This window comes from Sipha flava, unplaced genomic scaffold (genome assembly GCF_003268045.1).
Source record: "Sipha flava isolate LNK unplaced genomic scaffold, YSA_version1 130_pilon_pilon, whole genome shotgun sequence".
Taxonomy (NCBI): Eukaryota; Metazoa; Arthropoda; class Insecta; order Hemiptera; family Aphididae; genus Sipha; species Sipha flava.
In genome coordinates, this window is record NW_020271756.1 from 1 (window position 1) to 22,604 (window position 22,604).

The 22,604-nt window shown below is 30.0% G+C and overlaps 1 protein-coding gene across 1 annotated transcript; it reads right to left on the bottom strand.

The window, feature by feature from the left end:
• Positions 1–1,131: 1,131 nt before the first annotated feature.
• On the bottom strand, positions 1,132–21,977 carry LOC112694551. Its single transcript, XM_025570058.1, has 8 exons — positions 21,863–21,977; positions 2,733–2,834; positions 2,553–2,663; positions 2,346–2,471; positions 2,130–2,285; positions 1,913–2,050; positions 1,443–1,736; positions 1,132–1,361 (listed from the first exon to the last, which is right to left on the bottom strand). Exons 1-8 carry the CDS (start codon positions 21,975–21,977, stop codon positions 1,174–1,176), a joined length of 1,230 nt encoding a protein of 409 aa, XP_025425843.1. The 3' UTR covers positions 1,132–1,173.
• Positions 21,978–22,604: the final 627 nt, after the last annotated feature.

Below are 22,604 nucleotides of genomic sequence, written 5' to 3' on the forward strand. Positions count from 1 at the left end.
TTTTTTTTTTATTTTTTATATATAGTTAAACTATTAAATGTGAACTTGTACTTTAATTCTTTAATGTATGGTATCAGTTTAGATGATAGGTGATAAACACACATCTTATTCCTTATATTTGTAAAACTATATCTATCAGATATAGTCATATATATCAGATTTATTCAGAATCTCTTTCGAAATTTCTTTATTTGAAAAATTACAATCTATTCAGTATGTAAATTAAGTAAGAATAATATTTTACAGACAGTTGACAAGTAGAATATATTCATAGGAAGAAATAATGACACATTTTTGATACCACTTAATTTTAATAAATTTTTAATTCTTAAGTTTTCATGTCATGGCACCAGTTTCTTTTGAGGCATCTGGTTGGATTTCCGGGAGAGTGTTAACGAGACTAACTCAGTGACATGTTGGCTAGGAATATGTTGAATTGAGGCATGGAAGCGTTCATAATAGATAGCAGCTGTTTTATTGATGGACGGTAATTTGAGGTCGGAATAAAGGGTCACATTTGTGATAAACCAGAGAGCACCAGTGAAGACAAAGATTATTTTGAGGGTTATGATTAGAACGAAGCAGTGGCCTTAGCAAGTTAAGTCTGGATTTAAGTTTCTTACGCTTGTCCTTAAGGTGGTGAGACCAGGTAAGGCACCTGTTAAAAGTAAGTCCAAGGTATTTTACTTCTATTGATGCAGGAATGGTGATGTACGTTACGTATATGGTGATTGATACGGCTGGGCATTTTTGAAGTCCACATGTGAAAGTGATAAGAGGGGACTTAGATTCGTTAACTTTTATTTTCCAGTTGGTGAACGACTGAGAGAGAGAGTATTTAAATGAATTTGAATACGATGAGAAGCAGTGGTATGATCTAAAGAATCTGATAATAAAGCGGCGGTATCTTCAGCATATGTTCCAACTAGAGTATTTCCTGATGTGGCAGGTCCGACGTGTATATGGTGTACAAGAATGGTACAATATCACTGCCTTGGGGTACATCAGCAGATATAGGATATTGTTTTGAGTATTGCAATTTGTAGCTATGAATTTATTCCAATTCATAGTACCCGTAGTGTTTTTATTTAAAATCTATTTTAATTTGTTTTATTCGGTCTGTGTCATTTATTGTGAACAGTTATTGAATGTATTCTTACTTTCAGATAATAACTAAAGATTTTTTAAACCATTAATAATGAGATTTTCAAAAACGCTATCGATAATACACTTACGACTGGCTTCATATTCGTCACATATGACCGACCACGGTTTCGTAGAGTATTTCATTAATTTTTTGCCAGTTTTAGTAGGTTGCTTCGATTCACTAATTGCAGTTTCTAAAAGTATTTTTAATTGATCTGAAATGTAAAAAGTATTTGTAATTTTGTAAGCATTATTGATATGACTATTTTTTTTCTAAATCTAAATCGAAAACTAACTCTCTAGGTTATCAACGTTTGTGTTCACTTTGTTTCTTTGATGATTCTTTGATGGAACTATGTTCGTAACTTCTGCACTGGTTTCTGATTTCGACGAAGAATTCCGTGTAACTGAAGATTGCAAGTCGATGGTAAATTCATTATTTTTTACAGTTGTTTTATTTTCTGATGGAATACTTAGATCATTAAGATCCTTCTTTGATATCATAGTTGTATCATCGGAATTTATTTCTACGTCAACAGCGGCGATATTTTCTTTATCGAAACCAATATTTGTATTGATCAACGATATTTCTGAAAGAATGAAAATATTTTTATACAAAAACTATTGATTTTGTTTTATTCGATCTGTTCCAATTATTTTGGATAAGAATTTTAATCAGGTATTGAAAATAATGTTAGGTTCAGTTGAATTATTTTCGGTCAACGATAAATAAGATTTTATTAAAATCTATCATTATAACACTTACCACTGGCTACACGTTGAACAACTGTATCCGACAGTGTTTTTGGCGCATTTTTCCTAAGTTTCTTCATTGCTCTTTTAGATAGTTTAGGTTTATCAATAGGTTCAATAGTTGTATGTTCTGTAGGTGCTTTTAAATTATCTGAAATGTAAAAGTATTTGTAATTTTTTAAGCATTATTGATGTGAATATTTTTCTCTCGATCTAAATCGAAAACTAACTCTGTTGGTTATCAGTAGTTATGTTCTCTTCAACTACTGGTTTTTCATTAGCCTCCTCGGTTGTGGTATTCTCCTTTACATTTATCGCTTTCGTTGATAGATCTATTTTCTCATCTAAACTACTGGCTTCAGGTTCTGACGAATCATTCCGAGCAACTGTAAATTGTAATTCGATGGTATATTCATTATTTTTTATGCTATCAATAATACACTTACGACTGGCTTCATATTCGTCACATATGACCGACCACGGTTTCGTAGAGTATTTCATTAATTTTTTGCCAGTTATAGTAGGTTGCTTCGATTCACTAATTGCAGTTTCTAAAAGTATTTTTAATTGATCTGAAATTTAAAAAGTATTTGTAATTTTGTAAGCATTATTGATATGACTATTTTTTTTCTCAATCTAAATCGAAAACTAACTCTCTAGGTTATCAACGTTTGTGTTCACTTTGTTTCTTTGATGTTTCTTTGATGGAACTATGTTCGTAACTTCCGCACTGGTTTCTGATTTCGACGAAGAATTCCGTGCAACTGAAAATTTCAAATCAAATGTATCTGCATTTGTTTTTTTTTCCGAGGGAGTAAAAACATCTTTAGAACCATTCTTTTCTTTTTCAGCTATATCTTCGGACTTTATTTTTAAGTCAACACTGGCATTATTCTGCTTATTTAAACAATTTTCTTTAGTGGTCTTCGCTTTTTCTGAAATAACGAGAATGTTTGTTATTTAAATATTATTTTCTTTTTATTTTATTTGGTCTATGCTCTTTATTGTTATCTGAACTAATGAACTGTTGAAGATAAATTACATAATTTAGATAACTAGATTAGAAGTTTCTAAAGCAATTGTTGACAACATAAATCCATAAAAATACCAATTTATGAAGATGTTAGTCCTAAAATACATAAAGTAATTTCAATGAATAACATCATTCATCTTTCACACATAACAATATTTTCTTGTGCATGTCATATATTGCAGCACAATGAAAACGGGCACTGGTGATAATATTGCTTAAACCAAGAAAACCTTCACTTCTGCCAAGTTTATCTTTTATAAAAACTTCTACTCAAATGACTTTATTTTATTTTTTTATTGTGTAAACGAGTGTGAGACTAAATTAAAATATTAGTTGTAATACACAAAGAAATAACAGGTAGGTAACGACTAAAAATATGTATAAAGAGTGAAATTTTGAATTCAATTAAACAGTGAATACATAAAATAGTACTATGAAAGAAACGACGGATTAAATTTCTTAAATCAATTATAGTGGAAGAACATTATACCGAAACATCAGTTTGAATTTTACAATGAACATTCTACAATCGATCAAGTACATCGCGTCACTAATGTGATAAGCAAATGTCTTAAAGGAATAAAATATTGTTGCAATGTGTTCCTTGTCATAGCTGAGGTTTTTTACAAAGGCTGGCACATACTTGGGATGAAATTCTGGAATCTTATTTAACTGATTGTCAATTCCTAGTCATACACGAAGAAGCAGTAACACCTAATAGAAAAATATACCTGCTGGAGTACTACAGAGCAACGATTTTGGATCAGTATTTTACCTACTCTCCGCGACAGTTATACCAAAATTCGACAACATAACGTTAGCAATGTTTCTGGACGATACTGCATTTTGATCTACGAGCAGTGTCGGTCTTGGTCTGAGATTTATTATTAGAATAGAGGCCCAACCAAGGACGGATCCACAGTTAGAGAACTTTGGGTCAGACTGTTTCCATTGGCCCTACATATTAGAGCTGAAATTGTTTTTTTTTTTAAGTTTATTCATAATTATCATTGTAAACATGTATCTTAATTCATAGAACTTTACATGGGGTCTGGCATTTAGATGTTTTATTTTGATATACAATTAAACCAGTGGCATAATTTGTGGAAGAAATATCGAAACTGAGAAATTTGCCATTTAAGTTTTAATTTATAATAGGCACTTAAAAAATATAAGAAGTATTCAGACCAATTTTGTCAACAAATATTAATTGTGAGTCAGCTGACCTAAATCTTTCCTAAATTCGTCCTCGGGCTCAAGGCAACCACGCTAACATAAAATACCATAGGAATTATTTTCCTGAATTAAATTAAAATTATTTTATTCTTATCTTAATCTTGAAATATAGTTAACGTGATTTAATAGGATTATAATTTCTTTAGCTTACATATTTTAGTTCTCTTGATCAAAATCAAACAAATATAAATACTTTGAAAGATTGAGATAAATGTTATTAACAATCGTATACACCAGAGATGGGCAACTCAAACTTACTAGAGGGCCAATTTTTAGAAAATTAAAACGCAGCGAACCAAAGAATTGGAAAAAAAAGGGCATTCAAAATATGAATTTTAATTAGCATTTATATACACCGAAAAAATAAATTCAAAAAATACGACAGCACGACAAGAATAATATGAAGAAACTGATATAGTTAAATAGTTCGGTACAAACAGCTATGTTTGAAAACTCTCGTACATATAATGTATGACATTTAGACGTTTAACGCTGTTTAATACCAGACAACATTATTTTATCGATATACGATAAACTTTATGTATATGATTTAATTCGAAAATATAGCACGGGCCGTAAGTTGCCCACCCCTGGTATACACGAACACAATGATAGTTCGATAATATTGATTTTGAAAAAATATAAAAACATAATTCATTTGACCGGGCGCAACGAATTCTGCTGTAACTTTCTTGGCGTGTTATAAGTATAATCAAAATAGCATCATCGACCTATTGGCTGAGACCATGAGGTTGGAACACATTAGGATTTTCAGAAAAATTTAAAATAATGATAATTAAGTTTTTCGCTATTATGAAATATTAGTAATTAAAATGTAGATAATAATCGAGTCGTTGTGTTACACCGTACCTTGTGAAATTCTGCCACATACTATGTGGAATAATCTTTGAAAAAATTGTTGCCCGTACCTTATGTAACTAAAGATGATTTTTGAAAGGAAAGTTTCGTTAGTCCGTTGAAGACGGAACGCACAAAAAAAAATACATAAAGTTTTAAGTTGAATTAAAGGAAATTTATTAAAAAAAATATTTAAGTCAACCAGGGGCAAAAATATCGAACGATTAAAAAACTTTATCTAAAATTTAAAAGAAATAAAGAAAATATAGATACTAACAAAAGAAAAACATAACACCTACACTTCTCAAATAGTGCGATGAACACCTTCGAGTACCCGCCGACCATCCAACACGGCGTACCGCTAAAGCACGGCGGGTATTCGTCCCAGACGAGTTGCTAGTTTGTGGACTAGTTGGATTCCCCTGAAGAACGCTGCGACATTCCGGAATAAAATGCACCACTAGCAATTATAAATTTAAAAAAAAAAAAAAAATAGAATTATAATGAAACGGTACGGAAGGCCGTAGTTACACATCCGTCACCGCTGAGGGTCTCCGTATTATAATAAAATGTTATAACAAAAAAAAATACCGTAACCGGTGCTTGAGGCTTGGCGCTCCGTGACATACATATAAAAATATAAACAGCAAGGATCAAAATATAAAATTAAAAATATGCATTACCAGCCTCGGAGGACTTTAGAAGCTGGGGCCCGGCTAGGCCGACACCATTGAATAAAAATCACACAACTGCGTACACATAACAAAGAATAAAAATATTGTGGTTGCTCCGCACACAACCGAAGTCGCAAGCGGAGAGGGTCAATCACGACGCGAATTAATTCATTACCAATTTTTTCACCCAACACCTCAGTACTCCGTTAAACTATTGCCACAGAGGCGGATAGGCATAATCTGACGGCCCGGGAAAAATAGAATATTGCGACCCACATGATCATATCCAAGTTCCAACTAAACAATTACCTCAACTATGAGAGAACCAACCTGCAATTACCACCTTTTTTTTTCGACGTTCTTAAATAAATTATCCAATTTTACATAGTATGTAAATTATTATGTATCATATTATATTATGTATAATATTATTAAAACATATTATGTTTTGCTCTTTTCTTACAACTCTTTACGTTTTTTATCTCTTTTATTTTCTGCGCCTCCTTTTCTTTTTAATTCATTTTGAAGCATACCTAGTCACTACTAACCTACCAATATTAAACTATTTACATGGATCACTTATAATTACTGTGGAAAAACATGATATATCAGTTATCAACTTTGCCGTGAGGTTTTTTCGGTGACTAAATACACGGTATCACTTGTCCGCCACTTGGTCAGACTGCGTTACGGTTCAGTAGTTCATATTTTCACTACACGTGTAAAGCGCTAGTAGTAGGTAGGGTCGTATATTACTGCATAACGGACATATTTGATATTAATATATCATTGTGTATATATATATATATTATTTGTATATATATATTGTATTATATTATATATTCCATTGTGTAATTAATGATATTATCCTTTGATTTGTATAGTGTAATGCAATTTAATAATTACTATTATAATTTAATACAGGTAATAAATAGAGCCCAGATTTATATGCATTTAAAAAGTGTCAAATATGATGCAAATATGCAAAAAAAAGTGCCTACATAAGCAATTATATGCATTATGTTACACTTTATAAAATGTGTTTTTTTTTTAAAAAAAACCATACTTTTATACCAAATAAAATTTTAAATATCTTATCGAAACAAAAAAAATGATAATATCCACTGCTTTATATTTCAAATCATTTAAATCTATCTAAAACTTTTATGAAACTTAAAAACAAGAATACAAATAAAAAAAAACTGAAAATAAATATTTTAAATTATTTGAAGTTACCTACTCTCCGAAAACGAATAGAAAACTTAAAAAAAAAAATACAACATTTTTTAATTGATTAAAAACTCATTAAATATGCATGTTTTATGAATTTATGAACAAATATGTAATAACCTTCGAAATATGCAAAATATGCAATATAAAATTTGGTGTTTAAATTCTGTGTGATATCCATCGGGGACATTTTAAACCACCATAGAATTCCATACACTTAATATAAACATACAAATGCATATAAATCCGGGCTCTAGTAATAATTATACTTATTTAGATATCATTATTTCAACATCTAATTATCATGACTAATAGATGGCCAAATGGCAAATTATTATAAAGCATTAATTGATTTTCAAACAACTTTAAATGACGATTGATGCATCATTATTATTTAAAACTGTCGATTATACACAAAAAATGGCTATGAAATTTAAAAGTAGGTTTTTTGATCATTTTATCCATATCACCTTTTGTAGTTATACTATTGAAAGTTACTTGCAATGTGACTAACTCAAACAAACATAAATATTGAACTACATTTAACACGTTTTTTTTTTTTTAATTTTAAACCAATTGTCATTTCAATATACTTGATAATATTGTTGTCATCCGAAATACCTTTTACCTTCTTCAAAACTGCATCAAAATATTTCAAATAAATTCAATAAAGTTACAAATTATTTTTATTACTTATTGTATCAAATCTATAATAATTGCAAAGGCCAGCAACAAGCTAATGATACTTTAAAAGCAAATTAAAATTAAATATCTAAATATATCAAAATGTTTTCAAATAATGCACTTAAGCAACACAAGAAACAATATATTAATGAAAAAAATGAGCAAAATCTGTATTATTTAAGTTGAGATTAGTTTGGCTATTTTTTTCTTTTGTCTACTCTTCTTAATTTCTTTTTCGCCATAAAAAAGAAAAAAAAATTTCTTGGCGATTATCTTGAACTGCAGAGTGGCGCATTCGCATAATAATGAAATTTATTAGAATAGATATGATTATATTATATGATGTTCGAAGCATGAAAATGTAATAGAAATATTTAAAGCATCTTTAACTGTCCATACCTCACGATTTTTCACGTCCCTTCTTGGGTAATTGGGTTTAATTTTAAGTTAATCAATGTTTTTTTAACTCAACACTCAACATTAAGCAAAATATAATACATTATTTAAATTAAAGTTACATGTACATTTAAATTTTTTTTTAAGGGTTTTCATAATGGTGATTCGTCATTAAGGAATAGTAAATCTATTGTCTTTGAACAATCGAATCCTATAAAAAAAAAAACACAGCAAACATTGCCCAATATGATGTATAATATTTCTTCATTTTCAGGTAATTAATATTGATATAATCTTAATTTTGTATCTTAGTGTATCTTCTTGCTAAATACATGGCTATTCTTATAATTTTTGAAACGGTATATACAATAAAAACAATTAACCGGGGGAAAAAATACGAGTATGATATTTTCACAATTCAGTTAATTTAAATAAGTACCTACCACGTTTTCTAGCACAAATGTGGCTGCAATTGAAAAACGACAAGAGACATTTTTTGTTGATTATTAATCTCATTTTTAATGAAGCCGGTAATTTTTTTAGTTTTCCATAGGGGTGATGCGGGTATTGGCACCCACCTAAGGGAAATTGTCCATAAAATCTTTAATAATTGCAGCAGAAATACTAGACCTGTTTTAAAATATACCTAAACTCAACTTCTATTGATATTTACGAACTTGAAACCACTTAAAACTCTTTAATATGAATTAATACCAAATTAAAAAAAAAAAAATGTTGGGTGGCATTACCCTCACACGAGGGCAATACCAATCAGTATGAGTCTAATGACGCCCATTTAATTTATATTTTACATAATTATTTTTACTTACGCTAAATCATGCTTAGAAAATCGTACACCTATATATAGTGGAATGGTATACTGTAATGATTATATAATTTCTTTAACAATTAAGTATTAAACACAAATACCTACCAATAAATAAAATTTTTTTTTGATCATGATTTTGAATGAAACAATATATAATCTATATTAAATTCAAAATTTTTTGTATAGTAATTTATATTTTATATTACTAACCAGTGGGCGGTATTACACGATAATACATTTTTTTTAAATAATTTTTATAAGTCGAGGCAAATAATCATCAGTACTTTGTAGTGACATAGCCTTATACACTTCGTAATTAAAAGTAATTTAGTACTGAAACTATTGAAATCTAATTAAAATGTACATACTTACAGCTTAATTTCGGGCCGGTTGATATTAGAAGAAATGCACCGAAAAAATAAATTTCGTTATAAATGTGTGATAAGAACAGTAAGCATATCAATTTTGATATGGATAAAATACTAGGAAGTTATAAATTAAGCTAATATCAATATCCACATAATTTCGTAATCTGGTATCGAAATAACAAGGGGGGCAATATTAACGCATCTCCCCTTATAGTTGGGAAAAGAACGTAGAAAAAACGTAAAAAGAAATTGTAAAAAAAAATTACGGCTCTTCAAATGATGTATTACCGAAAGTGTTATAAGTCCCGAGAACCTTGCAGTTATAAGAGTTCGATCTTTTCAATATGTTGGCGCCGCGATAAATCTTAATCTTATCTAGTACAGTTGTATGTCGCAACTTGCGCAGGTATTAGACAATGGTGACCAACCGTTTGTTAATAATAATAATAATAATATTGAAATAATACACTATTATATAGGAGCTTAGCAAAAAGTCCCAGAATAAAATTATAATTATAATAAAAATAACAATGACAATCAGTTCCGTCTTTACCCTATGGGCACGTGGGGCATGTGCCCAGGGCCTCCAGCCAAATGGGGGCCCCGAATAATCGAAATTACAATTTTAAATTATAAGCTGTAACGTATTAATATTTAATACGACCATCTATAAAAAAATAATTCTAAATTCTAGAAAAAAAATTTGCACATTTCACATGGACGCATATCGTACGCACGCGTTTTTAGTTTACATTGATTAAATATATATATATATACGCATATATATTGAAAGCTAGGTAAATGGCAATGTTAAAATGTTAAATAAATAATACTTAATAATTGTGTGCAATTAGGTACATTTGATATCTTATATTTCTTATCCCATTATCTAAACCGGGTTTTCTTTAATAATTTATATCAGTTTCTGCCTGCCCGTATTATGTACTGGATTATTTATCTTAACTTAATTATGTCAAAGCAGTGAATTTAATAGGAATTCGATTTTAAACATTTTCAGTAAATACACAATAAAACTGACAGTCAGTACAAGTGCGCCGTTTGTCCGTTTCGTTTCGTTTATTTAACTATAATAAACATATAAAATGTAAAATGTTATTAGTGTCTGTAATAGAGTTGCAGTCTCATTTAATTATGTCAAAAAGGACATATTTGAGTGGTTCAGAAAAAAGAAAAAGACTTGCGATCCAAAAAGAAAATATTAGCAAACTACCTAAGCTTACTTCATTTTTTACACTCGAAGAAACTGATAGGCAGACCGAGTTTTCAACCTCGTCATTTCAAGGTACTTCTAAATTTGAAAGTCCAGAAATTGGACCCACTTTTAATGATACAACTAGTGTTTTGAGTTCATCAGCTCCTAATTTAACGACAGCCGTTAACACATTAGAGTTTAAAACTTCTATAGCTTAAGCAACTGCGATTTAACAAATACACATATTATAGAAAATATATCTCACGACCCTGGTACTTACTGTGATGATATTTTAACTGAAGAAAAACGAGATATTTGAATACTCAAAGCACCAGAGTTTTTCCAGAATAAAAATAGTGACTTTTCTGAAACTTTTACAAGTTTTTCAGATGTAAGTGGTAAAATAAAAAATAGAAGCTTAACTAGAAATGTTTTCACCCGCAAATTGACGAATGGAGAGTGTGTAGAAAGAAGTTGGCTCATATATTCGCCGTTGAAGAAAGCTGTATATTGTTATTGCAGTCGTATTTTTAATTATACTATTATTATAGGCAACAGTTTGAGTTCTTCTAATGGATACAAAGATTGGAAGCATATTAGTAACTTTTTAATGGAGCTTGAGAATAGTTCACTACACAGGCAATTAATGATGAAGTATGTCTCAAGAAGCAAAACTATTGCTCGAGTGGATATGGATTAATTTCCCAATACAATGCTGAAATCAATTATTGGAAGAATGTACTCAAAAGGATTGTTGCTGTGGTGAAGATTTTGGCTTCAAGAGGACTTGGATTTCGTGGTGATGATGAAATGTTGGGTTCTCAAAATAACGGTAATTATTTGGGATGCTTAGAATTAATAAGTGAGTTTCACCCTTTTCTAGCTGATCATATACAAAACTACGGAAATCGTGGAAAAGGAAGTACATCATATTTGTCTGCAAATATTTGCAACGAATTTATTAATATAATAGGGAAAAAAGTTTTAACAACGATTATTAGTGAAATAAATGCAGAAAAATACTACTCAATAAGCGTCGATTCCACACCAGACCTGTCTCATGTAAACCAACTCAATTTTATTGTACGGTTTGTTAAAGACGGAAAGCCTATTGAGAGATTTTTGTTATTTTTGCCTATCGAAGAGCATAATGCGCACTACATGGCAGATACGGTTTTAAACTTTTTGGAAAATCTTAAAGTTCCAATAAAAAATTGTCGTGAGCAGAGTTACGACAACGCCGCAAATATGGCAGGAAATTATTCTGGTCTACAGGCAAGAATTAAAGAGCAATGTAAATTTGCAATTTTCGTCCCATGTGCAGCACATTCGTTGAATCTAGTAGGTGCCCAAGCGGTTGGATGTGTTTCAGAAGCAGTAGCATACTTTCAATTCGTCCAGAAATTGTTCAATTTTTTTTCGAGTTCAAACAATCGATGGAAGATATTAAAAGAATGTTTAGGCGGACAAAAAGTTCTGAAAAGCTTATCTGAAACCAGATGGTCTGCACGCGGTGGTGCTATTAATGCTTTACATAATGCTTATGATCATATTTTTGAAGCTTTATTATTAATTGCTAAAAACACTGATCAATCAGCAGAAACGAAAAACGAGGCACAAAGTATTGGCAAAAAAATGGAAAAATTGGAAACCATTATCCTAACTGAGACATGGAATGACCTTCTGGGAGCTATAAATAAAACAAGCTTAAGTCTACAGAATAATACTATAACAATGGACGTTGCAACAAAACTGTTTGCGTCACTTAGCGTGTATATTAGTAATACACGCAATAATTTTGATAAATATGAATTGGCCGCCAAAGAAATAAATCCAAATTCTGACTACAAAGATAAATTGCAAAGAAAAAGAATTCGCAGCACACGTATCACTTTTTTGGAAAACCCATCAGAGACTGTGCAGTTGGCCGGTAAAGAAAAAATTTTATGTAGAAACGTTTCTTCCCATAATCGACACGCTAAATACACATTTACAGCAACGATCGGAATCGTACAAAGAAATTAATGAACGTTTTAGTTTTTTTTACTCGATTACAAACAATGGAACCTGATCATTTGAAAAAAAAAATGCGAAGAATTGGCAGATTTTTATTGTGAAGACATAAACACTAATGAGTTAAATTCAGAATGTTTTCATTTAAGGGAATACTTGAAAACCTTCAAAAATGAATCCGTGGACTTAAGTATCTTAGATATACATTCTTTAATAAAAGCAGACAAATTAGCAAAAACATTCCCAAACGTGGAAGTTGCCACAAGGATTTTCCTTTGCCTCATGATCACCAATGGCAGTGGGGAGCGCTCATTTTCACAACTGAAAAGAATAAAAAACGAATTACGAACAACTATGTTGCAAGAACGGCTCACCAATTTGTCAATAATGTGCATAGAAAGTGATCTGCAAAAACTAGACTTCGAAGATATAATTGAAGATTTTGCACAACAGAAATCTCGAAAAAAACCGTTACTTACTTAACGATACATATTAACTATAAGTTTCATTGTTGACAGTTATAACATTAAAATACCATTTATAATTCTATAAAATGTACATAGTTTTTAATTAATAAAGTAATCATATTAAATAAACTTTTGATATTTTTATTCAACTTGTGTAGGACTACTAAAAGGGCCCCTTAAGCTCCGGGTGTCCATGGGCCCCTGCAAACCTTAAGACGGCCCTGATGACAATATTAGGTGTACAATAACTAACAGGGCGCCCCAATATATTCATATATAAATTACTAATAAAAAAATTGAAATTAATAAATAATAGTACAACCTGTACTAGTACAAAATCGAAAAATCACAAATTTATATATATGACCTGTTCTATGGCTCTGCTCAACCACGTGGCATCCAGGCTGGTACGGCTACAGACTTCCAATGTCTATGGATAGTGATAATATATATGGATAGTATAATTACGATCTCGGTATGATGCGTCTGAATACACTGGTGTGTAGCACAACGTCAGGCCCCGACTATCTCGGGACTTACGACAGTTCCGCACAGAAAATGTGAACAGCAAAAGCCACATAGACACGGGGCGAACCGGCGATCGATCAGATACGCCTCGTTCAACCGTTGGCAAAAGGCAGAAAGAGAAAAACCGGTGACGATCGGCCAAAAAAAAAAAAAAAAAGAAGCAAAAGATGAACATCGACCGGTTTCCAGCATATCGGTGGCACGCAAGCCGCTGAGGGGGTACAACCTGCCGCAGACACCCCACACCAATCGCATGAGACTCGGAAAACCTCCTACGATGCAGGAGACCGGGCGGGAACCCATCCGCGTTCGAACTCAATACATGGATTGCATGCATAAGGAAACCTTATGCATGAAAAGTAAAATATTATTTTTAAGAACAAATTTTTATTTCATACATTATTAATTTAGCTGATGGTTCGAATACAGTAAAAATTACCGATGAAGTAGTATACTACTTTTGCAAAGAAAATGTCCCATTTGACACAATTGAAAGTGATGTTTTCCGGAATTTATTAAAAACTATAGGTCCATTTTATAAAATTCCAAGTCGTAATTCCGTTAAAAGAAGAGTAGATGAAAAATTTAACGTTTTAGCATCCGAATTTCGGAACAAGCTAAGCCAAGTGAAACATGTGTCACTTACCACTGATATTTGGACTGAGACCTTGCAAATGTGTAGTTACAATGGAATAACTGTTCATTTTATTAATGGAATTAACATTGAATCGGCGGGTATTAATGTCATAATTTTTAGATGTATTTATTAATTTTTTTTGTAACTATGAAATATAAATACTTCTTTAGGAGTCATTGGAGTAACTAAGCTTGAAGAAAGTCATACTTCCAAGTATTTGGGTAAAATTTTCGTAAAAACATTATTAGAATGGGGTGTTGATAAAAACCATATAGTGGCTGTAACTATAAAAAATAGGGCTAATATTAAAAAAACTAAAATTGACAAATGTGGCGAAAAACAACATTTAGTATGTTTAGTACTTACCATAAATTTAATTGTAAAAAAAAATATTGAAAAAACTCAAGATGAAAATGCCATAACCAAAGTAAAAACTGGAGGAATTCTCCAATTATTACATAAAGTGAGATGTATAGTGAAATATTTTAAAAAAAGTACTAAGGCGTGTGATGAGTTACGAAGTATTCAGAAATCTAAAGGTAATAAATAAAATGATAAATTATTAATAATTGTATTATATAATAATTAATCTTAATTTTTATAATTAAATTTATAGGAGTACCCGAAGGAAAGTATAAAAAATTAATACTTGACGTACAAACGCATTGGAATAATTCATTTTATATGATCGAATGTTTTATTGATATGTCAAGTATTATTTCAATTTTTACTTTCACGAACAGGTAATGAAGTTCCAAAAATTCTGTCAGCGCGAGATCTTCAGTCATTAAAATAAGTTTGTTTGCAACTTGGTATAATTGAAAAATTAACGAAAGAACAGTCAACCGAAAAGTATGTAATGTCGAGTAAGATAATCCCTGTTTTAGTGTTAACTCAAAATCTAATAAAAAATGGGAAACTAGTGTTCATATTTTCAAAAAAATTTACAAATTAAACTTTTGGAAGAGTTCTCGTTGAGGTGTGGGGGAAGTTAGAATATAAACCTATACTTTCTATTTGTACGATACCCGATCCAAGGTTTAAATATATATATATATTATAGAACCAATAGCTAAATCAAAAGTGTTAAAGTCTCTTGTAAATATGATTGAGGTACTTGACTCACCTGCAATAATTAATAATGAATATATTATGGACGAGGAAGTCGAAAATATAGATAAAACGATAAATAATAAAAGTATTGATATTTGAAGCTTACACAGAAGTCTTGAAGAAAAAACATAAAAAGAAAACCAAGTATGGATCTCATGCAAATGATGAAATGCGTTCTTATTTGGATAAACTGATTATTGGACTCAAAGAAGATCCGATTATCAAATGGGAAAATATAAAAGGAGCTTTCACAAAAGCTTTAGCAAAACGCTATTTATTTATACAGTGATGTCAGTACCTTCAGAAAGACTTTTCAGCAAAACAGATAACATAATGTCAAAAAGTAGGAACACGTTATTAGAATCAAGATTGTCAAAACTTGTATTTTTGCAATCTTTTGAAGATAAGTATTGGTTTTGAATGTTGTGATTTTATTTCATTTGCTTAAGAAAGTAACTTCTTTATTTTTAAAATTAAAATTATATTAACATAATACTCAATTTAGAATAATTATTTTATTTTTATTTCAGTTTTTTTTTTTTTTTTTGTATAATAATTAATATACAGTTCATAGGATTCTTGTTGTAATAACTTGTTAAAAATTAAATGTTAAATTAATTTGAATAGTTTATTATTTAGTGATTTAATTATTTATTAAGACTGTGAACTGACAATTTTAATAATAATTATTAAGAATAATAATAAATTGAAATGTGTATTAACATTTTATTATTTTTTATTATTAACATTTTATATTTTGATCAAATATAATATCATCGATATTTTTTTTACGTACGACTGTACCAGTAAATGTAGGTATATTTATATATTACCTATATAGATTAAAGATTATATTATATTGAAGATAGATAATAATAATTATCAATTAGTTTTTATATGTAGGTATTAATTTTTCTTTTATGGAATATAGGTATTATGTTATGAAGACGAACATTACGTTTTAAATAACTTTGACACATTCACCTACACAAGAAGGATATAAAGCTACATTATAATAAAAATGATGAATAATGATACGTATTTACTCGTATGTAAATTAAATATCGATATATCGATATATCGAAATTTTGCGTTGTATAACATATCGTTCATCGATATTTTATACACCGATATATAGCAGGGCCCTTGCCTCGGGCCTCGCGCTTTTATGAGGGCCTCGCGGATCGATACTTGTGTATAATAATATAAATATACCTAGACGCCATTCTTATAAAAAGGCCTTGCGCTATATTTTACCCAGGGTCTCGCAAAAGCTAGCCTGTCTGGTGATATAGGGCTATGTGTAAATCAATTTTTGGCGGAAAAGGTACATGTCCCGTGTATTGACACGAATGAAATACTCGCATACGCACACAAAAAATAACAACAAATATAAGGAAGTAACAATACGCAGGCGGCTCATTAAATAATTACGAGTATAAACTCTAAAAAATCCAATTTCTAGAATTAACTAGGATAACACTTTTAATTATTCAATTTTAATAATTATTTAAATAAAATGCAAAAAAACAATGGGTACCATTTTGTCACGTTACATAGTATTTGATTGAACAATAATTTCATAAAAGTATTCAGTGAAATACTTTGGAATGCACCTTGACTATCGCACAGTAGGGCTAATGAGAGTATTAACTGGTAAAAATAACTTTTATCGAATCAAATTATCTTATCATATTATTAAATATAATTGATAGAGGAGTTTATATGCCATCTAAAACTAGTTTCATGCATGTACCTATTGATGTTTAAATTTACTTAGTTTCGACAATCGTAAAGTTAATCACGGCGGTGCATCATTGAAATTTTACAATATAAACCAAAAACTGAAAGTTGTACATTTTGTATTGTTACTTTGTCACTTTAATGTGCAAAAACTTCAAACTATTATGGAGTTAATAGCAACAGGTCAGTTACATTGTATTAATTCCATAATTATTTTTGTTTTTTATATTGGATATGTAAATTACATTAAAATATAGTGAAATATTGCTTAGTCATTCTTTTATAATTTTATAATATTGATGTAAAGTTTAAGTTCACCTAGGATTCTTTTCGAGCTTTAATTTTTGTGAAATATAACAGGTAATATTGCTGTAATGTGCGAACAAAGGCAAATTAAAAAAAAAATAACAGGTTATTGAGTATTCTATCATATCAACGAAAAAAATTTACACATATTTGTACTATTTAGTGTAATAGCTTTTATCGTCAGAGTCACATAACAATTTCGTACGAATATTTCATAAAATAATATTTTTTGTTATACTTATTTTTATTTATTTTTTGCGTATAAGAATAATGATTTGTTTGATGAATTTAATTAGTTTTTAATACATAATTGTTTTAGGATCGGGCAGTGTTGATATTTTTCTGACTCGTAAATTCTTATTTCAAAAATGAACGAATCTGATCAAACTAAATTGAAAGATCAAGTTGTATTTTTAAAAAAATATTTAGAAAAACGTACTAATTGTCCAAAGTCTAAAATATCAGAACTGAATAAAAAAATATCATACTTCGTCTCTGATTTCAAAAAGAAGTGGTTAAGTTCTTATAGGATGAAAAATAGATTTGAGACTAAAAACTCTGTTTGGTTAGAAACATCATTAGGTTTCCCAAATTATAAACTTTCTTCTGGAAATTCTGGAGTAGGTAAAATTAGCTTTGACTCGGCATCAGAGAGAACTAAGCGGATGAAAACTCAACATTTGAGAGCTTCATCTTTTACTGATGAATTATGTCATGCAGCACATATGAGTTTGTGTGCATCAGGTAAAACTAGAGCTCCCTATTTCACGTGTATACGTTTTAACGTGCTCACGTGAAATTAAGGTTTAATTTATAAAACCCGTTGCTTAAAATTTCACGTGTATTTATAATTTTATTCACGTGAATCCGTGACTTTATATAACCACGTGAATACGTGAATTTACATAATCATGTTTGTCGCCATCGGTCCTCGTATATAATGACTATGGATTAACTAGGCCTGATATTAAGTACAAATGTCTAGGTACCTACGTATAGTAAATAATATTAATAACTTATGTTTTAAATTATGACGTAAATAATTTAATATTAATTAATATACATAAAACTTCGTGAAACAAATTTAAGCAAATGGATAATATTATAACAAATAATGTACAAATAAATAATAATCTAAAATATTATAATAAATAGATTATGTAATAATAAATTATGTATAAATAAATATTGATCTAAGAAATTATAATAAATAGATAAACAAAATAATGAACGAAAAAGACATCTTATTCATAATTTTTAATTATTTTTTTATAATATAATAGTGGTCTTGCATCCCCGTGATGCCCATCTACACTCAAAAATATATTTAGAGCAACAATTTTCGATTTTGGTATAAAAATCAATAAAGTCACGAAAAGGGATTTCATTACATACATATAGGAATTTTTATTCGTATTTATGATAATTGTTTACGATTTTATATTGTACAATTGTAACTTGTAACGTTCAATCAAAATGATGGTATCAGTGAGTGAGTTCTATTTTCACAACCGGACGCCGTGAATAATTCACGGTGAATTACTACGAGCACATAAAGATTTCCCGGCACACAACTACTTATCCAACAACTAGATAAGTCACATGCGACGGGCACTACAGAGTTCAATAAAAGATCATGAAGCTAATCAATAAACTTATAAATACATTTTCAAATAAAATAAACAAAATAAATAGTACCTAAAATCGGTTTTTGTAATGCAATATATGACCACCATGTTGGTATCATTAACAAAATTAACAAACTCTTTATATTTTATAAATAATTATTTTTTATACAATCAAATTTTTGATTAATGCCAGTTCACGTGAATATATTAATTCACGTGATCACGTGAATATGATTCAGATACGTGCTCACGTGATTAAGCTTTCGTTGATTGCCGTGTATTAACCATACGTGATTTATTTTGATTCATTCACGTGATCACGGTATACGTGAACACGTACAATTATATTCACGTACAAAAACGTGATCCCTAGGTAAAACTGATACGGCAAATTTAGTAAAAGAAGTTACGAGTACAACGCCAAAACGCGCTACTCGTTATAAATAAGCTTTCAACCGATGGGAGATGTCAAAACGTATTGAGTTGTCACCAGAGGAAGCATTAATGCTTAAACCCATGGGTTGTCTATGTTTGTAGAAGCTGAACTTACGGAGCATCAATATAATATCATAAGAAAAAAAGATAAGGAAAGATTCCCATCATATAAAAAAATTCAACTAGCAAAAAAAAAAATGTTATCCAAAAAGGCAATATATTTCAATTACTGATTCAACTGTTGATATAAAATTGCAAGGATTATTAGATCACACAGTTTTACGCCTTATGCAAACTCAATATGAAGTGATTGAAAAACAAGAAAATTTACAAAAATTAAGTTTAATTACTAAGTGGTGGTTTGACGGATCGTCTGGTCATTCAGAATATAAACGAAAGTTTATAAATAGTTCCATTAATGATGCAAGTATTTTTTTGACTTCATTCTAAGGCTCATATCTGGTGATCCTGAAATACCAACACAACAACAAATTGTGCTTTGGAATAATTTAAGATCTTCATCAACAAGATATTGTCGTCCTATTAGATTCCAATTTGCTCATGAGACAACGGACCTTGCTAAAAAAGAAAAAGACTATATAGGAAGTCAAATACGTGAATTATTACCCACAATATATGAAATAAATGGCCGAATAATTGAAATTAACCACAAATTATTATTTATAATGGTTGACGGTAAAATATGCAATTCATTGACAGAAACAACTTCAACTATGAGATGTTTTTTATGTAATTTAACATCGAAAGACTTCAATAATATTAAAAAGTGCAAAGCAGCAAAAATAGTATGCGAGTCTGCATTAGAATTTGGTATGTCAACGCTTCATGCTTGGATACGTTTCTTCGAATGTCTATTACACGTAGCATACAAATTACCATTAAAAACCTGGCAAGCTCGTGGTGTAGAAAACAAAAAAATTGCCGAAACCACTAAAAAATAAATAATAAAAAAATTTAAAAATCAACTTGGGTTAATAGTTGATAAACCAAAACCTGGGTATGGAAATAGGTTAGGCAATACGGCTAGACGTTTTTTCGAAAATGCAGATATATCAAGCAGTATTACTGGAGTAGATATAGTCCGTGACGGTGCTAGAGTTTGTGAGACCCTGGGCAAAATTAATGTTGGGTCTTATAATTTATATTAAGTTAAGTTCAGTTAAATCAGAACCGCGGGGCCTTAATTATAATTTAAGACGCGGGGCCCTGGGCAACTGCCCCTATTGCCACCCCCTCGCGCCGTCCCTGGATATAGTGATAATCAACAGATTTCGAACTATTTTGAAAACTATGGCTAGCGGTTATATAATAAATCTAAAACTGTTTGAAGAATATACTCTTAAAACGGCACAATTATTTGTAGAAAAATATCCCTGGTATAATATGTCACCTACTATACACAAAGTATTAATCCATGTAACAACAATAATAGAAAAAGCTATACTTCCTATTGGACAGTTAGGCGAGGAAGCGCAGGAAGCAAACCACAAAATGTTTAAAAAGTACAGAGAAGAATTCACACGTAAATTTTCTCGTCAAGTAACCAATGAAGACATAGTCAATAGGTTGTTAATTTCGTCAGATCCGTTTATCACAAGTATGCACCAACCAATGAAACGGAAATCCAATTTAAATGCAACTATTGTCCAATTGTTACAATCGCCAGATTTTAATGATTCAGATTCATCTTCTTCGTAAATAAGTGAAAATTAATTCATTTAAATATTCGTTTTTATTATTCATGTTATTTATTAAAATATATATTTATAACCACATACTTGGTTATATATTGCCATTGTAAACCTATGTAAGATTATATGAACACAAGTTTGAACTATATTTATGATGTGTAATGTGATACAAAATAAAAATAATAACAAAAATAATTGTTGCCAACTTTTTATGTCACCGGCCTGTGTATCGATTATACTGGAAACATCATGTACCGCAAATAAATAGCAAATTAAAGAAGAAACACGAAAGTTTTACTGGTTAGTCGGATCCCACTCCGAGTTAACTGTAGAAAATAAACGTCTTTTATACTTGGCGTTATGATATCAATCTGGATCTATGGAATTCAACTGTGAAGGTTGTGCTAGCAAGTCTAACATTGATATAATACAACGATGTTAAAACATCACTGGCAGTCTACCGGTTCGAAAAAACGAAGCAATTCACCGAGATATGAAATACAGAGGTTTGATCGCAAACACGAGAACAGGCTAAATCACTATGTCAATATGATGGCCTTCTAATTATAAGACAAATTCGAAGACATTAAACATCTTAACCGTTTGAAACCTTACGACTTATTTTAAGAATTTAAATTAATGTAAGAACCACTTCATTGTAAGTGCAACTTCATCGATGTGTACAATATATATTTATGTCTAGTAAGTATGTATTAACAATTGTAAGACATATTTATAAAGATTTTTGGATCGTTGAAATAATCAAGTCCCAGGGCATTGAAAAAGAACATCCAGATTAGAGTTCAAAGATTTTTCGACCATTAAAAATATGATTTTCAAAAAATGCATCAAACACTTACGACTAGCTTCATATTCCTCACATATGACCGACCACGGTTTTGAAGAATACTTCATGAGTTTCTTCACTGGCTTCTCAGATTTCTTCGATTTGCTGTAAGATTCAACAGTCGCCATTTCTAATGATCTATTAAAATCACTTGAAATATGAAAATTGAAAAGTTAAGGAAAATACAGAAAACTGTTACAATATTCGATTATGAAAAATTAATAGTATATTTTCCAAAAAGAATAAGCTTATAACTGTCGCTGTTTTTTTTTTCTTTATACTATACGTTGGCCTAGATACAAATAAATCAAATCATTATTCTATCGTTGATTATCGATTATTAATAAATAACGATTGTATAAAACAATTTAATTCCATGCCATATAATATGTTTATAAAGCTTATAACTGCACCATGTATAGTTACAGACAAATTAATTTATATATATTTATTCTTATAGGTTTTATCAAATATAAATTACCTACAGAGTTTTCAAGGACGTTCAAATAAGGGGCTACTTATTTTATTTTGGGCTATGTATAAGGAGAAAAATACATCCTATACCCTGATGTACGAGAAAAATATACTTCAAATGCTCACTTTGTCTTAAATGTAAAACATTTAATGGCTTTAGCATTTATACCTATACCTGACGTCGATTATTAGGACCTATTATTTTTTTTTATTATTATTAAACAACATTTTATTATGTTTATATATGTATTATATGTTTATATTATATTATATTGTAATGT

Excerpts from the sequence above, each read along its gene's own strand:
- LOC112694551 (XM_025570058.1), bottom strand. The coding sequence starts at position 21,977 with ATGGCGACTGTTGAATCTTACAGCAAATCGAAGAAATCTGAGAAGCCA. Across the intron at positions 2,664-2,732 it reads AGCTGAAAAAGAAAAGAATG|TTGCACGGAATTCTTCGTCG; the intron begins GTTCTAAAGATG and ends TGAAATTTTCAG. Across the intron at positions 2,051-2,129 it reads AACTACTGATAACCAACAGA|ATAATTTAAAAGCACCTACA; the intron begins GTTAGTTTTCGA and ends TTTACATTTCAG.